At 37.6% G+C, this 22,489-nt stretch overlaps 1 protein-coding gene across 1 annotated transcript; it reads right to left on the bottom strand.

Annotated features, from left to right (window-relative positions):
* Positions 1 to 21: 21 nt before the first annotated feature.
* Positions 22 to 22,184, bottom strand: FAS (Fas cell surface death receptor; the record flags this gene model as incomplete). The annotated part of the gene is made up of 7 exons (XM_084245463.1): positions 22 to 380; positions 6,662 to 6,733; positions 6,885 to 6,940; positions 9,373 to 9,481; positions 10,266 to 10,403; positions 21,096 to 21,231; positions 22,176 to 22,184. 7 exons carry the CDS (start codon positions 22,182 to 22,184, stop codon positions 22 to 24), a joined length of 879 nt encoding a protein of 292 aa, XP_084101589.1.
* Between the last annotated feature and the right edge of the window lie 305 nt (positions 22,185 to 22,489).

Genomic DNA, 22,489 nt, shown 5'->3' with positions numbered 1-22,489 from the left:
CGAAGTTATTTTCTTTTCATTTCAGACCAAGTTTTGTCTTTCAGGATCATTTTTGCAGTCTGCATGCTTGCGTTCACTAGCAATGTCCTTTGAGATTAGATCCTGAATTTTATCTGCAAGAAGACAAAGATTAGCTTTTTTGAGATTGCTAATCAAAGTTCCACATGCATCTTTCTTCCCATGAATTTGATACCAATTACGAAGCAGCTGGACTTTCTGCTCAGCTGTATCCTGGATGTGGTCATTCTTGATCTCATCTATTTTGGTTTCACTGACACCATTCTTCCGAACAAATTCTTTAACTTCAGTTATTTTCATTTCTTCAGCAATAGTAGTGATATATTTACTCAGGTCAATGTCTGAAAAATAAAGAATAGCCTCTGAAAAATTGTTTATCTAAATGAAATTCCCATTTCTGAAGACCATGTTGATTTCTCCTTTATGACCTGGGCAAGATATATAACATCTCTGTATCTTCTTTTTTCATCTATAAAATAAGTAGGTTTGAGGGGCCTCTCTAGTGGCACAGGGGTTAAAGATAGCACTATCAAGCTATCCCCAATCACTGTAGCACCAGGTCAATCCCCCCGGCCAGCTAGGGAGGTGACCCACATGGTGCAGCAGACCTCTCCTATCTTGCTCACTGCTCTCCTCAGCAGTGTATTTCAGTGGATCTGCCTGTTCTACTCTCCACTCTGTCTCTGGTGAATCCTTTCACCCCCCACACCTCTGGCTTACACCCCAGCTCTTGTATGCATAAATAAATAAATCTTTAAAATAAATAAATAAATAAATAAATAAATAAATAAATAAATAAATAGAAAGGTTTGAGAAGATCACCTCTAACATTCCCAAAACCAAACAAAGACAGCACAAAAAAAGAAAATTACAGGTCAATCTCCCTAATGAACACTGATGAAAAAATCCTCAACAAAATTCTTGCCAACAGAATCCAATAATGCATCAAAGGGATAATACACCACTATCAAGTGGGATTCATCCCAGGGGCATAAGGATGGTTCAACATATGAAAATCAATCAGTGTAATCAAACACATCAACAAAAAGAAAATTAAAAACCATATGATCATATCAATAGATGCTGAGAAAGCATTCAACAAAGTCCAACATCCATTTATGAAGGCCCTTGAAATTCTTGGGTTAGAAGGAACACACCTTAACATGATAAAAGCCGTATATGACAAACCCACTGCCAATATTATTTACAATGGCAAAAAGCTGAAGGCCTTTCCTTTAAGATCAGGAACAAGACAAGGATGTCCTCTCTTACCACTGCTCTTCAATATAATACTGGAGGTCCTAATCAGGGCAATAAGACAAGAGAAAGACATACAAGGAATCCAAATAGGGAAAGAAGAAGTAAAATGATCACTATTTGCAGATGATATGCTATTATACATAGAGAACCCTAGAAATTCCACAGAAAAACTACTCAAAATAATCAACCAGTTCAGTAAAGTAGCAGGATACAAAATCAACACACAAAAATCAGTAGCCTTCCTATATACAAACAATCAGTCTGAAGAAGAAGAAATCAAGAAAACCATCCCTTTTGTAATTGAAACAAAAAAAATCAAACACTTGGGAATAAATCTAACAAAAGAGGTGAAAGATATATACAAAGAAAATTATAACACACTGTAAAAGAAATAGAAGAAGACACAAAGAAATGGAAGGATAGCCCCTGCTCATGGATTGGAAGAATCAACATTTTTAAAATGGCCATCCTACCAAAAGCAATATACGGATTCAATGCTATTCCAATAAAAATCTCAATGGCATTCTTCAAAAATAGAACAAATGCTGATGAAATTCATATGGAACCACAAAAAAAAAAAAAAAAAACCACCACGAATAGCCAAACCCCTACTGATGAAAACAAAGGAGAAAGGAGGCATCACACTTTCAAACTTCAAGCTATACTACAAAGCCATAATAATTAAAACAGTTTGGTATTGGAACAAAAACAGACACACAGACCAATGGAACCGAATAGAGAGCCCAGAAATAAAACCACACTTATATGGACAACTAATCTTTGACAAAAGAACAAAGAATATGCAATGGAACATGGACAGTTTGTTCAATAAATGGTGCTGAGAAAACTGGACCACCACATGCAAAAAAAATGAAACTAGACCACTACCTCTTACCATACATAAAAATGTATGGTAACTCAAAATGGATAAAAGAACTGGACATAAGACCTGAAACCATAAAATATATAGAAGAAAATATAAGGAAAACACTACAAGACATACATCACAATTACATCTTTAAAAACTCATCACCCAAAGCAAAGAAAGTCAAGGAAAAGATAAACACCTTGGATTACATCAAACTGAAAAGCTTCTGTACAGCAAAAGACACATTAACCAAAACAGAGAGACACCCCACTGATTGGGAAAAAATCTTTGCACTCCATTCAACTGATAAGGGACTGATCACAAAGATATACAAAGATCTCACACAACTCAACAAAAATAAAATAAACAATCCAGTCAAGAAATAGGCAGAAGAACTTAAAAGACTTTCTCCAAAGAGGAAATGCAAATGGCTAACAGGCATATGAAAAAATGTTCAACATTCCTTATCATCAAGGTTTAAATGCAAATTAAAACCACATTGATATACCACCTTACACCATATCAACATGGCACATATCAAAAGAATGGCACATATCAAAAAAACAAGTAACAACAAATGTTGGTGAGAATGTGGTGAAAAAGGAACCCTCCTACATTGCTGGTGGGAGTGCAAACTGGCCCAAACACTATGGAAAGCTGTCTGGAGGTTCCTCAGTCTACTAAAAATGGAGCTACCATATGATCTGCCAATTCCACTACTAGGGATCTACCCAAAGGACACAAAAACATTGATTCAAAAGACCATGTGTACCCCTATGCTTATTGCAGCACTATTTACAATAGGTAAAACCTGGAAACAACCCAAATGCCCAAAAATAGATGACTGGATCAAGAAGATGTGGTATATATACACAATGGAATATTACTCAGCAATCAAAAAGATAAACTCATGCCATTTCGGCAATGGGGATGGAGCTAGAAGGAATTATGCTCAGTGCAATAAGCCAGAAGGAAAAAGAAAAATATTGGATGGTTTCACTTATAGCAGGAATATAGGGGAACCAAATAAGACATCAGTGTAAAAAAAATGATAACAGTACAAAACAACAAAACAAAAACAGACAATTATAAATCAGAGATATACTGCAGGGGAGGAGGAGGGAGCGGGATCAGAGGGAGGGAGGGAGGGAGGAGCACAGGGGACTGAGGTGATGGTGCACAGGTGCAGAGGGGAAGGAAACTCTATGGGGACTACACCTGAGAGAATGGGGGGAAGCAAATATTGTTTAATAATGAACAATGATGTAAACAATTAATAATTTTTTAAGATAATAGAGAGGACAGTAAAAAAAAAAGGAGAAATGTGAGCTCAAGGACTATGTCACTGAAATAAGCAACATTATTTTATCTAAGATGTCCTTTTTAATCCAGGAAGCTATCTCTATGAATTAACATAATAAAAGCCTTACCTGTTAAATCTAATATTTCCTGTAGAGAAAAAAATTGGAAGAGAGATAATTAAAAATATATTCAAATATTCTAAGTGTAATTCAATTTGTCCTTAATGCTGAAGGAAGTACAATCAGTTGTTTAATAGATAAAATTAGCTAGATTAAGTGGATAAGTCAATTTTTTATTAAACAGTTTCAGCATTGTCTTATATTTTACACAAGGAATCTAAGGAATTCATGGTATGGTCTGAAATTACTATTAACACAGAATAAATAAAAATATACAGAATAAATGTAACCATTCTAAAATTTTTTTTTGCTGTAACTATTCTATTTCTGAGACAAAAAAATGACTTTTAGCTGAAATTACAGTGGACCTTTGAACAACACAGTTTTGAAATGAGAGTCCAGTTATTTTTTGTAAATAGATGCTATAAACTGTACAATGTCAATAAATATACAATATCAAATAAATACAGTATAGTACTGTAAGTGTATTTTCTCCTGCCTGTGATTTCTGAATATCTTTCCTTTTTTCTAGCTTACTTGAGAATACAGTATATAATAAGAATATTGTTAAGAATACAGAATATAGTATATATAAACAATATACATGTTAATCAACTGTTCATGCTATTGGAAAGGCTTCTGTTCAACAGCAGGCTATTAGTATTTAACTTTTGAGGGAGTCAAATGGAGTCAAAGGTTGTAGATGAAGTTTAAATAGTGCGGGTGTTGGCACCTCCAACCACTATGTTATTCAAGGGCCAACTGGTTTCTGTGCCATATTGATTTAAAGAGCTCTAACTCCACTAAGCCCTGGCTCCAATGGAGAAAATCACTATTCACTAAGTGGATTGGTCAGTTTCCCAGTATATTTTTTGCTATTTGAATTATTTTGATTCCATAATAGAAAAAGATATAAGAGAGAAATAACAAGTGGCTGGAGAGAGTTGAGCTGTGTCTTTATATTGGACTTTAAGAGCCATTTCTATACCTGGACTTGGATATAGAATGCACAAATATGGTATCTCTCTGCAGAGATAACACCACCATGGGGGATGGAGTTTGGTCACACCATTTTTTCAATTCACATTCAGCATAATCTCAATTATGCCCTTTGGCAACTCAATGTTACTCACACAGAAGTCTACTGAATAAACTTGCACCATGTCTTAATTCATTTTTGATGTCCCTTTAACTCATACACACATGAACACAATAAATATCCATTTTTAAAAAAGGTAACAAAATTGGGGCCTCTCTGGTGGTGCAAGGGGTTAAGATGCAGCACTATGAAGCTATTGGCAGCCACTGCAGCACGAGTTCAATGCCCGGCCAGGGAGATACCCACAGGCGCAGCAGACCTCTCCTGTCCGCCCACTGCTCCCCTCAGCAGTGTATTTCAGTCAATCCATCTGTTCTGCTCCCCACTCTGTCTCTGGTGACTCCTCTCATCCCCACACCTCTGGCCTGTACCCCAGTTTTTGTATGCATAAATAAATAAATCTCAAAAAAAAGAAACAATTAAAAATATGACTGACCACTTTATTTTAAGAAAGTTGTTTTCAACACTTACAGGATTTGGGTGTACAAATTCATGATGACCTTTCTTTTGATTCCTGTGCCACCGACGTATGACTGAAAGATCAAAGAAATTTCTATCAGACTCAGGTCTCAGCCTTGTAGGAAGCAGGTGAGACTATATCTCATGTTAAGGAAGCATAGGAAAGAAGGAGGAAACATTCATTTAAAGTTAATTTGACCAAACCCATTGTCCTGATTTTAGAAATCCCACCCTCCTAGGTCAAGTGTTCTTCAGCTATGCTACATCTTAGTTGAGTTATCCAATTACCATACAAGGCCTAGCATGAAGTTGGTTGGTCATCAGCTCTCCTCACAAGCTTGGAGTGGGTAGCACAGCTATAGCAAGACATGGAAGCATAAACTATGGAAAGTCATATCAACTCACTGTGGAGTGGCATTTAATGCCCAGCAATCCAAATACACACTCACAGATAACTCAAGGGTACACATTCAATGAATAGGTGCCTTGGAGTCAGTAAGAGTTGGAAGAAAGTATCTGTGAGTCTCCAGGCACAATTACAACATTGAAACACTTTTTATTTTTAGTTAAAGTATATCTAAAGGCAGGGCAATCTCTTTATTTTCAGCTGAACTGATGAAACAGTGGCTTGTTTCAAGAAGGAAAAATTGCATGTTTTATAGTTATCGAAACTTGACACTACTCTGTGCTTTATGCATGATTTAAAGGAACTGCTCTTGAGTAATTATGATTATATGTAATTTAGACTCAGCTGCTGGCCTTACGAAGGTAACCCTTGCTACAGGGCCTCCCCAGTGGCGCAGCAGTTGAGCACTGGGCTGCGAAGCTGCCCGCAGCCTCTGTAGCACTGGTACAATCCCTGGTTGCCGGCAAGGGTCCCACATGGAGCACAGACCTCTCCTGCCGCACCCGATGCTCCCCTCAGCAGTGTCTTCTTCGGTCCATCTACCTCTTCTGCTCCCCGCCCTGGCTCTGGTGAATTCTCTCACCCTCCCGCGATTCTGACTATACCCAATGCTTGTATAAATAAATCTTTTTTAAAAAAAAGTATATTGCTACAGTATTTTAAGTTAATGTGGAATAATAAATATACATGAAGTTTGGACAAGGGAGAGAAGCCACAAAAAGGGAAGACTTTATCAAATATCCCTTGCATGCCTTTCCAGGGGAAACCCTTGCTTCTTGTGTCCCCTTCATACATGAGCCAACTCAATGGACAGTAAAGCATTGGTTCTGATTCTTGGTCAACTAGGCTGCTTCCTGGATGAGAATACTCTGGTTCATAGGGACGATAGGAATATTCACTCAGTGCTTCCAAAATAGTTGCACAGAAGCAGTAACTGAGGGATAACATCATTTGTTCCTATCAGCTCTCAGGGGTGCTATTTAGCGGTAGGAATTTAACGATGTAAATTGTGACCTACTAGCTACTTGCCTGGTAGGAGATTTCTCCAAAGTAGGAAACAGAAGGAGTTCTTTTGAATAACTACTTCCCAAATTACTTCAATGTGTGGTTTGAACAAAATTAGAACTTACGGTATATGATTAGCGCAGATAATGGCACCAGGATCAGAAGGCCACACAACCCCAGCAAGTTATGTCTGGATCCTGCAGATGGGAGCATTGCACATTTTACATGAAAAGAAGCAATCTTTAACATTAAACAAAATACTCAAAGAATCAAAAGGACTGCCTTCTCTTCATATTTGACTATGGGGATGGAAGAAAGGAGAATATAATCATAAAAAGAAATAATAACCTTTGCATTTGGCGCTACTGGTTGGTGTACAATTCTCAATGTTTCCATCTTCACACCTAGAAAAATATACAGAGGAAAATTTAAAAGTCTAGGGGATGGATTCCTTGATCATTTTCCATGACACATTATAAACCTGGGGCCAATTTACTCATTGCAGCTCTGGCAAACATATTCACCCAATATTTCTAGATTAGCACCTAAAGCTGATACAAATTCATAACATAATTTGGATGTTTGGATGAAAAGTATCCCAAAGAATGACTATGTTTTAAAATGCCACCAGTTAATGGAAGGTAATAAAATATTGGCTTTTAAGAAAAAGGATGAAATAGAACAAAAAATAAACTCAATATATTTATTGGTAATAATCTGTACTTTTCAAATGTCAAAAGCAATTTCAGAGCAGTCCTATGGGACAATAAAATGGCCAAACAGCAACCATGCCCAAAATACTGGTTAGGGAGCCTATCTGGTGGCTCACAGAGGTTTCCCCTTGTAATATGTAGGGGATGAGTAGGAGACTCAAGTAGGATTTTCTTCAAACAATGGGACACTGACAGTCTGATGAAGTTACAGTATGGCTTTGCCCATTACTTAATTAGGTGAACTTGGACATCTCACTTAACCACCATGAGCCTGTTTTCTCACCGGCAACAAGGAGATAATACTACCACCTGCCACAAAGAGTTATGGTGAAAAAATCAAAACAAGATTATGATCTATTGGGCCTCCCTGGTGGCGCAAGGGGTTAAGCACAGCACTATGAAGCAATCTGTAGCCTCTGCAGCACGAGTTCGATCCAGGCTGGCCAGGGAGCTACCCACATGGCGCAGCAGACCTCTCCTGCCTCGCCTGCTGTTCCCCTCAGCAGTGTATTTCAGTCAGTCTGCCTGTTTTGTTCCCTACTCTGTCTCTGGTGAATCCTCTCACCCCCCATCTTTGGCCTCTACCCCAGCTCTTGTATGCATAAATAAATAGATCTTAAAAAAAGATTATGATCTATTTAAGTCTACTACCTAACTTATTGTTTTATAAGTTAGTTCCTCTCCCACAGTACCTATTTAATGTGTCAAATCTTGGACACTTGGGGTTAGAAGGGAGGACCAGGTTAACTGCATAAACCTTAACTTTTACTAGTAAACAAAAAAAAAAAAGGTATCATGTCCCTACTCCCAAAAGATCCCAAGATGAAAAGATGAATTGTAAGTTTAAGGAGAAACTCATGAATCCAATCCTAAATGTTTATGTATATACAAAACACTAACTGACAAAAAAGGGCTATTTTTTTATAATGCCATTATCCATTGTGGATTGTCACAGAAATGAGGTTGATAGGACAAGTGAATAATTTCTGCAATCTATGAGTGAGGAAAGTCAAGAGAGGTTACCTGATCTGCACAAACTCAGCCAATTCATTGGGAGAAAAGTGAGATGTATGGATTTTCTAAATTCAGATTAAAATCAAGCTCTTGAGCATGAAAGACAAGTTCCAGTCTTCCAAGCGCTTCCGCTGTCTCTCTGCAATTGCTGTTCCCTGGCCTGCAATGTCTCTTCCATCTGTGTACACCTGGTAATGCTTTTTCTTCTTCAAGACTCAAGACACATGTCATAGGTTTACCCTATCCTTCTAGGCAGAGATGAAAGATTCTCCTGTATAACTTACAGCATCCTGAGGACAAATCTCTTCTGATGCTTGCTACATGGTGTTGACATACAATAAACATTGATTTTTTTTTTTTGTCTCTCTCTGTCCCTAGTCCAAGACTTTTGATGCCAGAGTGTGTCTTGCTCCCATCATTAACTGAAGCAGCCAACAAAGTATCAAGCACACAGGATGTGTTCAATAACTCTTTGGCAACTGGATGTTTTGATGAACAAATGGTTATCTAGTTGCTTGGAGGCAAAGCAAGACTAGAACCCAAATTCTTGACTCTCAGTCAGTGCTGCTTCCACCCTAGGAAGACATTATCTCTGTAGGGAAACCAAAGTGATTCCATCTAGTATTAATGCCATTTTAGGCCTGTGACCAATACTGACCAACTCTCTACCCCTGATTGGATAGCCAATTTCCACATGGTTTCATTCATGTATATCCATCTGTACTGATCTACACAAGACTCTACTTACTATCTTACTGGAACAAAGACTCAAGTGACAGCCACCCTTTCCCTTCCACACACACACACACACACACACCTGTTCTTATTAGTCTTAGACAAGAGAGATCACACGTACTAAGGGTGCACACACTGTCAAAAGTTGGTGTGGATCCTGCCTCCAACTCAAGTCCTATTCACAAACTCCAGTGCTGAGGACTCCTATACATAAGTAGCTCTGAATAAACTCCAAATGTGATTAATGATTTGTCTGTTTTGCTATTCAGACTCAAATCACCTCAATTTGAGACTACTTATTCATTCCCACAGTCCACAGTCACACATCTCTCAAGGCATATCTAGTGTTTTAATCAGAGAAAGATTAAACTTACTCTTTGCAAGGGCCACAGTATTCACATGCAGAATTCGCACAAAAAAAGTTTGCTTTACATCTGCACTTGGTATTCTGATTCCGGGTACAATTTTTTTCTACTTCAAGGCCTAAAGAATCAATTTGAGGACCATTAATCACAGCAGTTAGTAATAAATAGGTTATGAAAATAGACCCCAGTTGGAATCATCGGGGCAAAAGAGCGCCTCAGTGAAGGGGCAGTGTACTATCCACTTTTTGGGTTTTTCTGTCCTTGTATTGGCAAACTTATGAGCTCTTTTTGAACATAAACAAGAGCCATTACCCAAGTGTAAACCAAGGCAGGAAAAAATTACCTTCTACAGGGGCCTCCCCGGTGGCACAGCAGTTGAGTGCTGTGTTGCAGAGCTGCCCGCAGCCTCTGCAGCACCGGTTCGATCCCTGGTTGTTCCCAGGCCACGGGAGGAGGTTCCCACATGGCGCGCAGACCTCTCCTGCCGCCCGCTGCTCCCCTCAGCAGTGTACCTCGGTCCTTCTGCCTGCTTTGCTCCCCACTCTGGCTCTGGTGAATTCTCTCACCCCCCGCGCTTCTGACTGTACCCAGTGCTTGTATAAATAAATAAATAAATCTTTAAAAAAAATTACCTTCTACAATTTTGATTATAGATCAAGACACTTTTAATAGGGTTCAAAGTAAGTTATTCTCCTATGTCTGGGAGAATTGCTTAGACTAAATCCATAAAAGTCTAGACCAGTGATTAGTTCAGCACCTGGTCCTGCTTTATTCCACTAGCCTCAGCCCATTTCTTCCTATATGCCAACACAGCACCAGAATAGTTGCCAATTTTACACTGCATTGCAAATGGTTTTATATGGATACCATAATTGGTCCCTCTTATATTTAAAGACACTTACCATGTTCTGCATCACAAATGCTACATCTTCTACATTTAGGAGAATAATGTTTTGCATCTGTATACTCCTGTCCATCTAGACAAGGCACACAGGTTGGCTTTCCTCTATCAATGATGCAGTCAGTAACTTTCTTTTCACCTGCCCAAGAAAAAAACAGAGCAAGTGATTGAACTTGAGGTGCCATGCATTACCATGGGAAGTCTGCAAGGATAACAATTAAACATTACATTTCTCTGATGACAATGATGATAAGGAATTTTTCATGTGCTTGTTTGACATCTTTATGTCTTCTCTGTAGAAGTGTCTACTTAGCTCTTATGCCCATTTTTTGATTGTGTTATTTGTTTTCTTTTTATAAGTTATATGTGTTATTCATAGATCTTGGATATTAGCTCCTTGTCAAATGTATTTTGTACAATTATTTTGTTTGTTTTAATGATAGTTCCCTTCACTGTGCAGAAACATTTTAGTTTGGTTTAGTCTCAATTGTTTACATTCCTTTTTGTTTCTCTTGTTGGAGAAGAATCCACAAATCTGAATCAACAAATCATGGGAGCCTATTTTGTGGAGTGTTTTACCTATGTTTTCTTTTATGTATTTTATAGTTTCAGGTCTAATTATTAATGGTATAACTGATTAAAAAGAACAGGTAATTCGTCTTTTAACCATTTTGAGTTAATTTTTGTGTGTTGTGTGACATAGCAGTCTTTCACTCATTTTATCTGACTGTTCAGTTTTCCAACATTATTTATTGAAGAGATTACCTTTCTCTAAACTATACTCTTGGCTCCTTTGTCATAAATTAACTGTACATAGATGGGCAGGTTTATTTCTGGCTTTCAATTCTATTCCATTGATCCATGTATTTGTTTTTGTTCCAGTATCATACTGTTTTGATTATTATAGCTCTGTAGCACAGCTTGAAGTCTGGGTATTCAAGACATCCATTTGTCTTTTTTTGTCAGAATTGCTTTGGCTATTTGGGGTCCTTTGTGATTCCATATGAATTTCAGTAGTATTTGTTCTATATCTTTGAAGAATGTCATTGCACTTTGATAGGGATTGCATTAAATCTTATGTTGCTTTGGGTAAAATGGACTGTTTAACAATCTTAATTCTTTGACTCTATGAGCAGCAGATATCTTTCCATTGCTTTGCCTTTTTCTTTCTTTGAGCAATGTCATATTTTTCATTGTAAAGGTCCTTCCCCTCAAATAAGTTTACTCCTAGGTATTTAATTTTTTGATGCCATTGTAAATGGAATTGTTTTCTTGATTTCTTCCTCTAATAGTTTGTGGGTTTTACTTTTTGCATGTAGGAAAACAACTGATTTTTGTATATTGATATTGGCTATTTTATTTTCTAAAGTATAACAACCTTGCCTTCTCCTGTAAAATCCCTTTATCTAATAATAAAAGTTTATTAAATATCTGCTGTGTGCAAGGCATTTTCTGGGGGCTGGATATACTGCCAGAAACATGACAAAGCCTTGATTTCCAAAGACTTCACATTCTCAGGGGAAAAACAAGTAATGTTCGAAGAAATACATGACATCAAATGATGCTTAGTGCTTTGGGGGCAACTAGGTTAAGGCAAGGAGGTAGAAAATGAAAAAGAGAAAGAAAGTATAAAGGGAAATCTAAGAAAAAAATATAAAATTGTCTAATTATTAATGGTATAACTGATTAAAAAGAATAGGTAATGTGTAATGTGCTCCACTCACATGTACAACAAATAAAATTGATGTCTTTCTAGGTACATGACTTTCTAAATAACTTCATAGAATTCTTTTTGATAAAACAAAATACTTGCTACATGAACAAATAAAGAAATTTAATGTATATTTTAGTACACAAAGACAATGGAAATAAATAAATAAATCACAAAAATCTTGAACCAAATTCAAATACAATGCATCAGAACTATGTAACACATTATGGCAATATTTTTAAGGAAACTGACCAAGGTATAATTTCATTGGCTCGCCAGTGATAACTACACTGATTTATAAGTGAACTGGTGTCTTGAATGAATTACCTTGCAGAATGGAATTACAGATCTTCTTTCCTCCGAAGTAAAAAAAAAAACAACTTACATTTATCAAATATAAAAAAATGATTGGTTGTTTTCTTGAAAACATGAGTTTAAGATTTTTTTTCTGAGTATGAAAGTACATAAGCTCATTGCAGAAAATTTGGAAAAGGCAAAAAAGTATAAAAAGCATCTACACATCAACTATCCAGAGATATTCATTGTTACAATTTTCATTGTTATTCACTGCTACCATTCATTGTTATCATGTATGATAGGTACATTTCTATGCATAAATACACATACACACAGTGTATGCAGAACACTGTAAAATTCTTATTGGATACGGCATCATTAAAAACATTGCAAATATTTTGTTTTAATTTACAAAGCATAGTTATATAATCATTTACTAATCATGTAATGTAGAACCAACTTATTAGAATTCCACATTCTTCCTCATTTAAATCACATAAAAATGTATCATCTGTGATTTTCTATTTTATTTTTTCTTTTCCTCTTTTCTTTCCTTCATTCCATCCTTCCTTCTTTCCTTTGTTCATTTCTTTTTGAAGACTAAAAACTTAAGATACCAATAATCTTTATGAAAGGCTTTCAAGATTTTTTTTCATTTGTTTTGCCCTCATCTAATTCATCAATGATATTTTTAGCAACTCACCTTTACTGAAATTCTCCAAAGCATTCAAACTAGTTTTCATGGAAATAAAATCTGGTATTTCTCTATATTCATATATCCATGATTTATGCCATATTTAATTAAATTATATATTAGTGTCATAACACCAATGAGCATAAACAGATTCTGAAGCAATCTGAATATTGATAAGCCTAAAATATAACAAGAGGAATACAAATAAGGAGAATGCTTAGCACTCATTGTATGTCAACCAGAATGGTATCAGAGATGGCGCAGAGAGAATCAGCTAATCCAGGCAGCAAATCAGTTAGAAAGACCTTAAAAAAATTTATTATACATTGATAACATATCAGAAAATGACTTTGATGGACATAATATTCCTGCCTGTGAGTACTATAAAATTTAATTAATCAATCTCACACCATTGTGTATTCTAATGAAATGCCACGCATACAATACTTTCCTGTGGTTTTTTTTTGTTTGTTTGTTTTCTTAAGACATTTTCCTGTAAATCAATTACTGTGTCAGTGTGTGTAAACATTTTAAAGTTTTTGACCCACATATCCACATATCCAAATTTCTTTTTTTAAAGGTTGTAACAATTTACATTCCAATAGTGGTATATGAGACATCTCAGAAGAAAACTCACCAGGGATGGAATCACTTCTATTTTTTTCTTAAATGATTAACTTTTAACTTTTTTTTAAATACATGATTTTTTTTAAAAAGATTTTATTTATTTATTTATACAAGAACCGGGGTACAGGCCAGATGCAGGAGGGTGAGAGGATTCACCAGAGACAGAGCGGGAAACAGAACAGGCAGATTGACTGAAGTACACTGCTGAGGGGAGCAGTGGGTGTGACAGGAGATGTCTGCCATGCCATGTGGGACCCTTGCCAGACAGTCGGGATCAAACCAGCACAGCAGAGGCTGTGGACAGCTTCACAGCAGGGCACTCAACTGCCTGCGCCATCAGGAGAGGCCTACTTTTTTTTTAAGATTTTTAAAAAATTTATTTATGCGTACAAGAACTAGGATGTAGGCCAGAGGTGCAGGGGGTTGAGAGGATTCGCCAGAGACAGAGTGGGAAGCAGAATAGGGGGATCCACTGAATTACCTGCTGAGGGGAGCAGCAGGTGAGACAGGAGAGGTCTGCTGAGTCATATGGGTTAGCTCCCCGGCCAGGGATTGAACTCATGCCACAGTGGCTGGCAATAGCATGACAGTTCTGAGACCTTAACCCCTGCACCACCAGTGAGGCTCTGGTATCACTTCTTAAATGAAAATAAAAGTAAGCAAAACAAAGAAAATAAATAAAGCAAAACTAAAAAAGCAAAAGGATAAAAATAGACTTGGCAGTTTGATATGCAAAGCATATTCTTTGTTGTAGTTTGTATTTTAGGTTTTTAAAATGTGAGTAAAGGTCTCAATTTGTGGGACAAATAGATGGTGTTTAGGAAGTCAAAAAAAATTTAAGAAGCCTTTATTTACTCCCATTTGGAGAAGAGTCAATGTGAATGGGCTCAAGTAGGTTGGAGTATAAAGGAAAATTTCTATAGAGGTTCTGAAAACCTGGACAAGAATATGGCATCTGAGGAGATTTCTTGCGTCACTCCTGAAAGGTCCATCTAAATTAGTTTTTCAGGCACTACAACAACAGAATTTTGTGGTTTGAGAAGAAAGGACACCAGGGATTAATACTGACTGCACTGAAGGAACATGAATATTCATGCTTCATTAAACAAGAAGTGAGTGGAAAGAGATGCCTGGAGGCCATGGTCTGGGGCAGGGAGGGTGCCATACAAACCACTGTTCTGCCACTCTGCTTATGACCCTAGGGAGGGAGGAACACCCTTAACTGAGGAGAAATATACTAAGGATCTGGGGTATTCCCAGCAGACTGGGTTCTCAGTAAAAGGAACAAGAATGTGTTCCCACTCTCCTAACCTTTTAGGACTGCTATCTATGTTCTGAAGCTGACTGACAAGCAGCCTGAAAAGACTCAAGTCTGGATCTGAACAAAGTGGGCTATTGCTGGTACCTCAAACACCAGCAATCATCCTCCTAACACATTTACTCCAATGGCTGAATTCCTTCAGTTCCCCGCTCTCAACACTTGACTCAGCAGCAGGTCTCTAGACCTAAGGAAGCTGGAAAAGGTGAAAATTCTAAAGGTCACATTAAAACCACAGTACCATCTGCAGTAAAAGTAGTAGTTCAAATTTCTAAGTTATTGATAAAGACACTTTAAAAAAATAGGGAAATCTAAAGCCGCAAAATGGGCAGACCAAAAAACCACAAATTATGGCAACTTGAAATCTCCAAGGATTATAGCTTCACAAGAAGAGTACAATACTCCAGAATCCAACCACAAAGATATGGAAGATTTTATCTTTCTATCAAATAGATAGTTCAAAATTGACATAATAACGGAAATCAAAGTGATGGAAGAAAGCAGTGAAGCTGATCAAGGAGACACAAGAAAACTCAGAAACACAAATGAATGACTTGAGAAATGAAATTAATCAACAGAAAAATAGAAACTGAACTTAAATAAGAAAATAACATTGAATCAGGATGTAAAATGCTCAAAAGGAGAAATTAAAAATTCTACAGAAGTCTGTGGAAGCAGAACAGATCAAATGAAGGATATAATCAGTGACCTTGAAGATAATAATGCACAAAGGACCCAAGTGGGAAAAGAAAGAGAAATATGAAGGAAAAAAAAAATCAAGAAACACTTTAAGAACTATCCAATTTCTTCAAGAAAGGCGACAGAAGGATAGTAGGGACCCCTAAAGAGGGGAGGGGGCAAACAGAGAGCTTATTCAAAGAAATAATAAAGGGAAAGTTTCTAAACATGAAGAAAATTGAATATAAAGCTAAAAGAAGAGCCAATCCATGAAGCTAAAAGAAGAGCCAATTATTTAACCATAATGCCACCTACATCTAGAAACATAGTTATGAAACTATCACAAGTTCAAGACAAAGAAAGTATACTGAAGGCAGCTAGGGAAAAAAAAAATAGGTAAACTATAAAAGTACTCCCATCAAGCTTACATCAGACTTCTCTGAAACAGCCATGCAAGCAAGGAAATAATGGGATGACATATCCAAAATAACATAAAGATAAAAACAGCAAACTAAGAGTATACATCCCGCAAGATTCCTTTTCAGATATGACAGGGTAATAAAGGCCATCCCAGACAAACAGAAGCTGAAAGAATCTTCAAATACTCATCTCCCCTACACGAAATGCTGATAGGAGCACTCTTGTAGAAATCAAAGATAATGAACAAGAAAATAGAATCAGAAAAGTAACAACAAAATGATGATAGTAAATCCTCATATATCAACAACCCTACTAAATATTAATGGACTGAACTCACAAATCAAAAGGCACAGACTGATTGGATCAGAAAACAAACCCCAACTTTCTGCTGTCTCTAGGAAGTATACCTGAGCTCCAAAGATAAACATAGGCTCAAAGTAAATTATTGGAAAAATATCCCACAAGCAAATGGGACCCTCCCTTCACAAAGAGCAGGACAGTCATATTTACATCAGCCAAGACAGACATTTAGGTAGAAAAGGTAACAAGAGACAGGGATGTAATTTAGATAATTATCAAAGAATTATCAGGAAGAAATAACACTCATCAACAGATATGTAACAAATGAAGAGGTATCAAAATATGTAAGGCAACTATTAATAAATCTAAAAAGAGATATTGACAGAAACACAATTGAAGTGGGAAGCTTCACTACCCCACTTTCAAAAATGGACAGATCAACCAGTTAAAAAATCAACATGGAAACAATCACCTGAAATGACGAATTAGACTACAGGGGTTTAATAGATATTTACCAGCGCCTCCCCAGTGGCGCAGCAGTTGAGTGCTGGGCTGTGAAGCTGCCTGTGGCCTCTGCAGAGCCAGTTCGATCCCTGGCTGCTGGCGAGGGTCCCACATGGTGCGTAGACCTCTCCTGCTGCTCCCCTCAGCAGTGTACTTCATCAGTCTGCCTGTTCTACTACCCGCTCTGGCTCTCTCACCCTCCCACACTTCTGACTGTACCCAGTGCTTGTATAAATAAATAAATAAATCTTTATACACACACACACACACACACACACACTAACATCCTAAAAAAAAAAAAGATATTTACCAGACACTTCACTGCTCTGCCCCCTCCCTAATGCTGAGTACACATTCTTCTCAAATTCTAATATAACATTCTAAAGAATAGACCATATGCTCGATCACTAAACAAATGTCAAAAAATCCACAAAGATTCTAATCATATCAAATATCTTCTCTATTCACAATGTTATCAACCTAGAAATTATCCACAAAAAGAAAGCAGAAAAAACTCTAACATGTGGATACTATTGAATGACTATTATGTCAATGAGGAAATCAAAGAAATTAAAAAATAACTAGAGACAAACAAAAATGAGCTCCCAGAATCTATGTGACATTGCAAAAGCAGTACTAAGACGGAAGTACATAGTAATACAGTCCCACATCAAGAAGAAAGATTTCAAATTAATAATGTAAACTTATACCTTAAAGAAAAAGAACTATGAAAACCAAAAGCCAGTAAAAGGGAGGATATAAAAATCAGGACACAAATAAATGAAATAAAAAAGTCCAAAAAAATCAGTGAAATCAAAAGTATAATATTTAAAAAAAAATAGACAATCCTTTAGTTTGATTCACAAGGGGAAAAAAGGGGAAAAAACTCTAATAAAGTGAAATAAAAAAGCAGAAGCAACAACAGATATCTCAGAAATACCATGTATAATAAGAAATAATCAACATCTACATGTCAATAAAGTGGATAACCTAGAAGAAATGGAAAATTTCTAAAAAAACATACAAACTTCACAGACATCACTGAAATTTACATGAGAAAACAAACCATGAAATAATCCTGATAAAAAAAGTAGTACAGAAGTATCATATAAATTATACTACAAAGCTACAGTATTGAAACCAGTATGGTAGTTGGATAAAAATAGAAACACAAATCAAAGGTGAAAGGAATAGAATTGAGGGTCCAAAAATAATTCCACACAGTTAATCTATGATAAAGGATCAAAGAGTATACAATGGTAAAAGGAAAATCTCTTCAACAAATGGTGCTAAATAGGCATATGCAAAAGAATGAAACTAAATCAATATCTCACACCTTCCACAAAAACATAATTCAAAATGAATAAGATAGTTGAATGTAAGACCAGCAATCATAAAATACATAAATGACGGCAGAGTGAGCACACCAGGCTTGACTCCTTCAAACACCCAGCAACTGCACTGCAGTAAAAGAAAGTCACCCCACCAAAAAAAAAAAAAAAAAAAAAACCCCTGGGGGAGAAATGGACACCCACTGCACAAACTAGCATTTCACACACAGTCCAGCAGAAAAGTATGGAAGAACTTTAAGAAAACAGTTTATAGTGATAATGGGACACTCACAAGTGGGAGGGGCACCTGCTGTGCAGAGCCCCAAATAGTGCAGGCACATACCAACAATGAGGACTCCTGACATCTGGAACTACACTGGGTAGGGAGTGTGCAAACTAGCAACCAGGATAGAGGGTGCATCTGCACTTTTGGAGAACTGCATAGGTAGAGCTGCAGACCAAGGATTACTGACTTGAGCCTAAGGTTTTCAACATAGAACAGCTGGAGCCTAAATTAGCAGGGAGCAGCAGATAAGGATTACCTGGGCACCCTCATCAAGGAGGCTAGATTGGAAGCCTAGGCTGAGATATTCAAAACATGTGCCACCCCCAAACCCCAGGGCTAAAAACATAACAAAGAAATGCTTAAATAAACTGTCAACACCAGGAGCAAAGATGAGAGGTTTTGTGAGATGGAAAAGAAAAGAGAACTCAGCCAGTGACTCCATATCAACTACAATCTAGCTGCATCTTGTGCTTACAGATAGCCTGGAGTGGAAGTGGGTTTGAGCCTATAAGAGACACTGACTAAGGAACTGACCTGGAAGGGATCACCTTGGATCCCCACCACACAGTGCTCCCAGTACAAAACAACTCCATGAAAAAAAAGTTCATCATCACTTCGAATAAGAGAGATGCAGATTAAAACTACAATGAGATACCACCTCACACCCATGAGAAAGGCACATATGGGAAAGACCCCCAAGAACAGGTGTTAGAGAGGATGTGGAGAAAAAGGAACACTATTACATGGGTGGTGGGGGTATAAATTGATGCCACCGTTATGGAAAACACTCTGGGTTTACCTTAAGAAACTGAAAGTGAGAAAACATGAAAAAAATCTAAAAATGGAAATACCATACCACCCACCAATTCCACTCTTGGGCTACATCCACAGAATATGAAGCCATCAACGCAAAAACCCATATGTCCCACTGTAGGGGCAGGAAGACCATTGAGCAGGTTTTCTGATCCAGCAGACCGGCTAAAGGAGGAGTCCTGGAGCCCTTGGTGGGTTTTGCAGGCTTTTATTTAGATTTACCAGGCACATGGCAGGCAGGGGGCTGGGAGGCCGGCAGGCTGGCAGGCCTCCCAGCCCCCAGCAAGTCTTCACTCTATCTGGGCTCTCCGGCCTTCTCTCTGCTTCTCTTCTCTCGGCTTCTCTGCTTCTTGGCTTCTGCTGGCGTCCCCGTGACGCCGCTCTTATAAACTCAGTCTCTCAGCCCAGGTGTACCCACTTCAGGTGCCCACCATCAGGCATGCATTCAGGACCACAGGGTTCCCTCATCTATCCTAATGGTGGGAGGGCAGAAAAGCCTGATACTTTTTACCTTACCCTACACCCACAATGTTCATGCCAGCATTATTCATAATAGTTAGTACATGGAAGCAGCCTAAATGTCCATCTATGGACGACTGGCTCAAGAAGGAAAAAGAAAAATATCAAATGGTTTCACTTATAGCAGGAATACAGGGGAACCAAATAAGACATGAGTGTAAAAAAAATTGTAACAGTACAAAACACAGCAAAACAAAAACAGACAATTATAAACCAGAGACATCCTGCACGGGAGGAGGCGGGAGAGAGATCAGAGGGAAGAAGGGAGGAGCACAGGGGACTGAGGTGATGGTGCACGGGTGCATTGGGGAAGGAAGTTCTATGGGGACTATATCTGAGTGGGGTGGGGGATAAAGCAAACATTGGTTAAAAATGAACAATGATGTAAAAAAATTATTTAAAAAGTAAAATATGCAAAAGAAAAAATTCAGAAAATACATGTATATTAAAACTTTACAAAAATGTGTTTGCTAAACTGGGTGTTTTGCTTCTCCATATAAACTTTAGAACTTGTCCACAAAAAAAAAGAAGGTATGATATATCTATATATACACACACCATGGAGTTAGTATATAGCTGTCAGAAAGGATGAAATGCAGCCATTTCCAGAAAATGGAGGGAATGTGAGAGAATTATGTGCAGCAAAGTAAGTCAGAATGATGAAAACAATTAATGGCCATTAACATAGCCGATGTTTCAATAACATGAAATGCTTCCAGAAACTAAGGGGGATTAATAAACACTCTGAAGTTAAGACGGAGATGGGGGACAATAGAGACCAGGAGACACAAGGGATGGTAGTGGTGAAAAAATCTTATTTAAAAGTGGTGTACATTTTTGTCCGTTACTTTTCTAGCTCATCTAGTTATTCAGATGCAAAATGCAAATATATCTTGCAGGCTTCAGTGCCTGATTCTTAGAGACCTTCTGATGGAAGGGAAGTGCTGAGACAAGCCTCTCAAAGTTGGAAGTCCCTTGCTTTCAGAGTTCCACAGTTACTGTGATACAGTTACTGTGTCCAAAGAGTTCTGATATGATAAGGTTTAATGTCCACAAATGAGTCTTCTTTTACTACTGAAAATGGAGCTAGATAGATAAATCCTCTCACTTTGGACATACAAGTCATTTGTAAATTATTTGTACTCATATATCAAAAAAGTGTGGTGAAGATGAACTAAACCGACCTTGGGAAAATAATTTTATAGTTTTTTGCTTTCCAATAATGCTATAATGTAGGAGAACCAAATGCTATAAACATATTTTTTTCATTATTAATACATTACTCCTCATTCTGGTTTTTCATTCTACTCGCGGGGTGTTTTGTGTAACATACCCGCCTCACATGGCTGACAGCATAACTGACCCACACGATGAAGGTCTCTTGGGCACTCACGCTCGGCCTTAGAGTTGTTAACAGTCACTTGGGCATTAGCATCTTTAGGCAATGATCCAACAATAGCAGTAAGTACCTGTAAAACAAAAGCACGAAGAGCATTTTATGGACTTCCGAACTGAACTAAGCAACTTCGTAAACGAGCACTAGCCACGTGAATGTCTGATTTTGCATGTACAAACATCCTGCTGACTCATCTTCAAAAAAGGAACTGGTCAATTGCATGGCAGGGGCCTTCCTGGTGGCACAAGGGGTTAAGCACAGCACTGTGAAGCTATCAGCAGGCAGTGCAACACAAGTTCCATCCCTGGAAGACCAGGGAGCTACCCACATGGTGCAGCAGACCTCTCCTGTCTTGCCTGCTGCTCCTCTCAGCAGTGTATTTCAGTAAATCCTCCTGTTCTGCTCCCCACTCTGTCTCTGTTGAATCCTCTCACCCTTTGCACCTCTGGCCTACACCCCACTTCTTGTATGCATAAATAAATCTTTTTAAAAAATTGCATGGCAGTCCATACCTCCAGTTCCCTAAACTATCTTAGAAACAGCATCATAGATGGTAAGACCTGCCCTGGGCTCTGGATGAAAAACTACTGGCCCCCACTTACCAGCCTGTGACTGTGGGTAAGTCACTTAAATTTTCCAAGTCTCTGTGTCTTTATTTACAAAATGAAAATATTCACTTTTTCATAGATTTATTCTGATAATTAAATTGAATAATGCATTTAAAGCTCCTAGCACAATTCCTGGCACATAGTAAGTAGGTACCCAGTAAGCAGTATTATCATCAATTATTATTATTCCTATTCTAATAAAGCTCCTGTGAAGGACAACATAGTGGAATAGGGAAAAACATGTAATTTCAAGGTGACTGTGGTTTAAATCCCAGTTCTGCTACTGACACTATAAGTTTAGGCAAGTGTATAACCTCACTAATTGACAATTTCATGATCTGTAAGTGTCAATAATGCTTTCTGTCTTGAAGGGTTTTTGTGAGGATAAAAGTGATAACTTTTCCCAAACCTGGAGCATGTTCTATTTCTTCCCTTTTTATACATAATCATAGAGCCAACCAGTTTTGATGACCTCTTTCCTGATTGTCCAACCATACAAGAAATCTAATGAGCTTGTCTTCTCTTTTATACAGGAAAATATTTATTTCTCTTTATAGAGAACCAATCTTTAATCAATTTTCAGTTCCTGTCTTCTGGATTAAGAAGCCATAAGTCTAAGTGACTTTGTTTCATATATCTTAGTTATAGACGAGTTTCTTAGAAAAATGAGCATCCTAAAATGGATGGAAGTGATACCGGAATTGTCAGGCCTAGTCTCTCAGC

The sequence above is a fragment of the Talpa europaea genome (assembly GCF_964194135.1).
Source record: "Talpa europaea genome assembly, chromosome: 10".
NCBI classification, from domain to species: Eukaryota; Metazoa; Chordata; class Mammalia; order Eulipotyphla; family Talpidae; genus Talpa; species Talpa europaea.
This window is presented reverse-complemented; position numbering and strand designations above follow the sequence as displayed.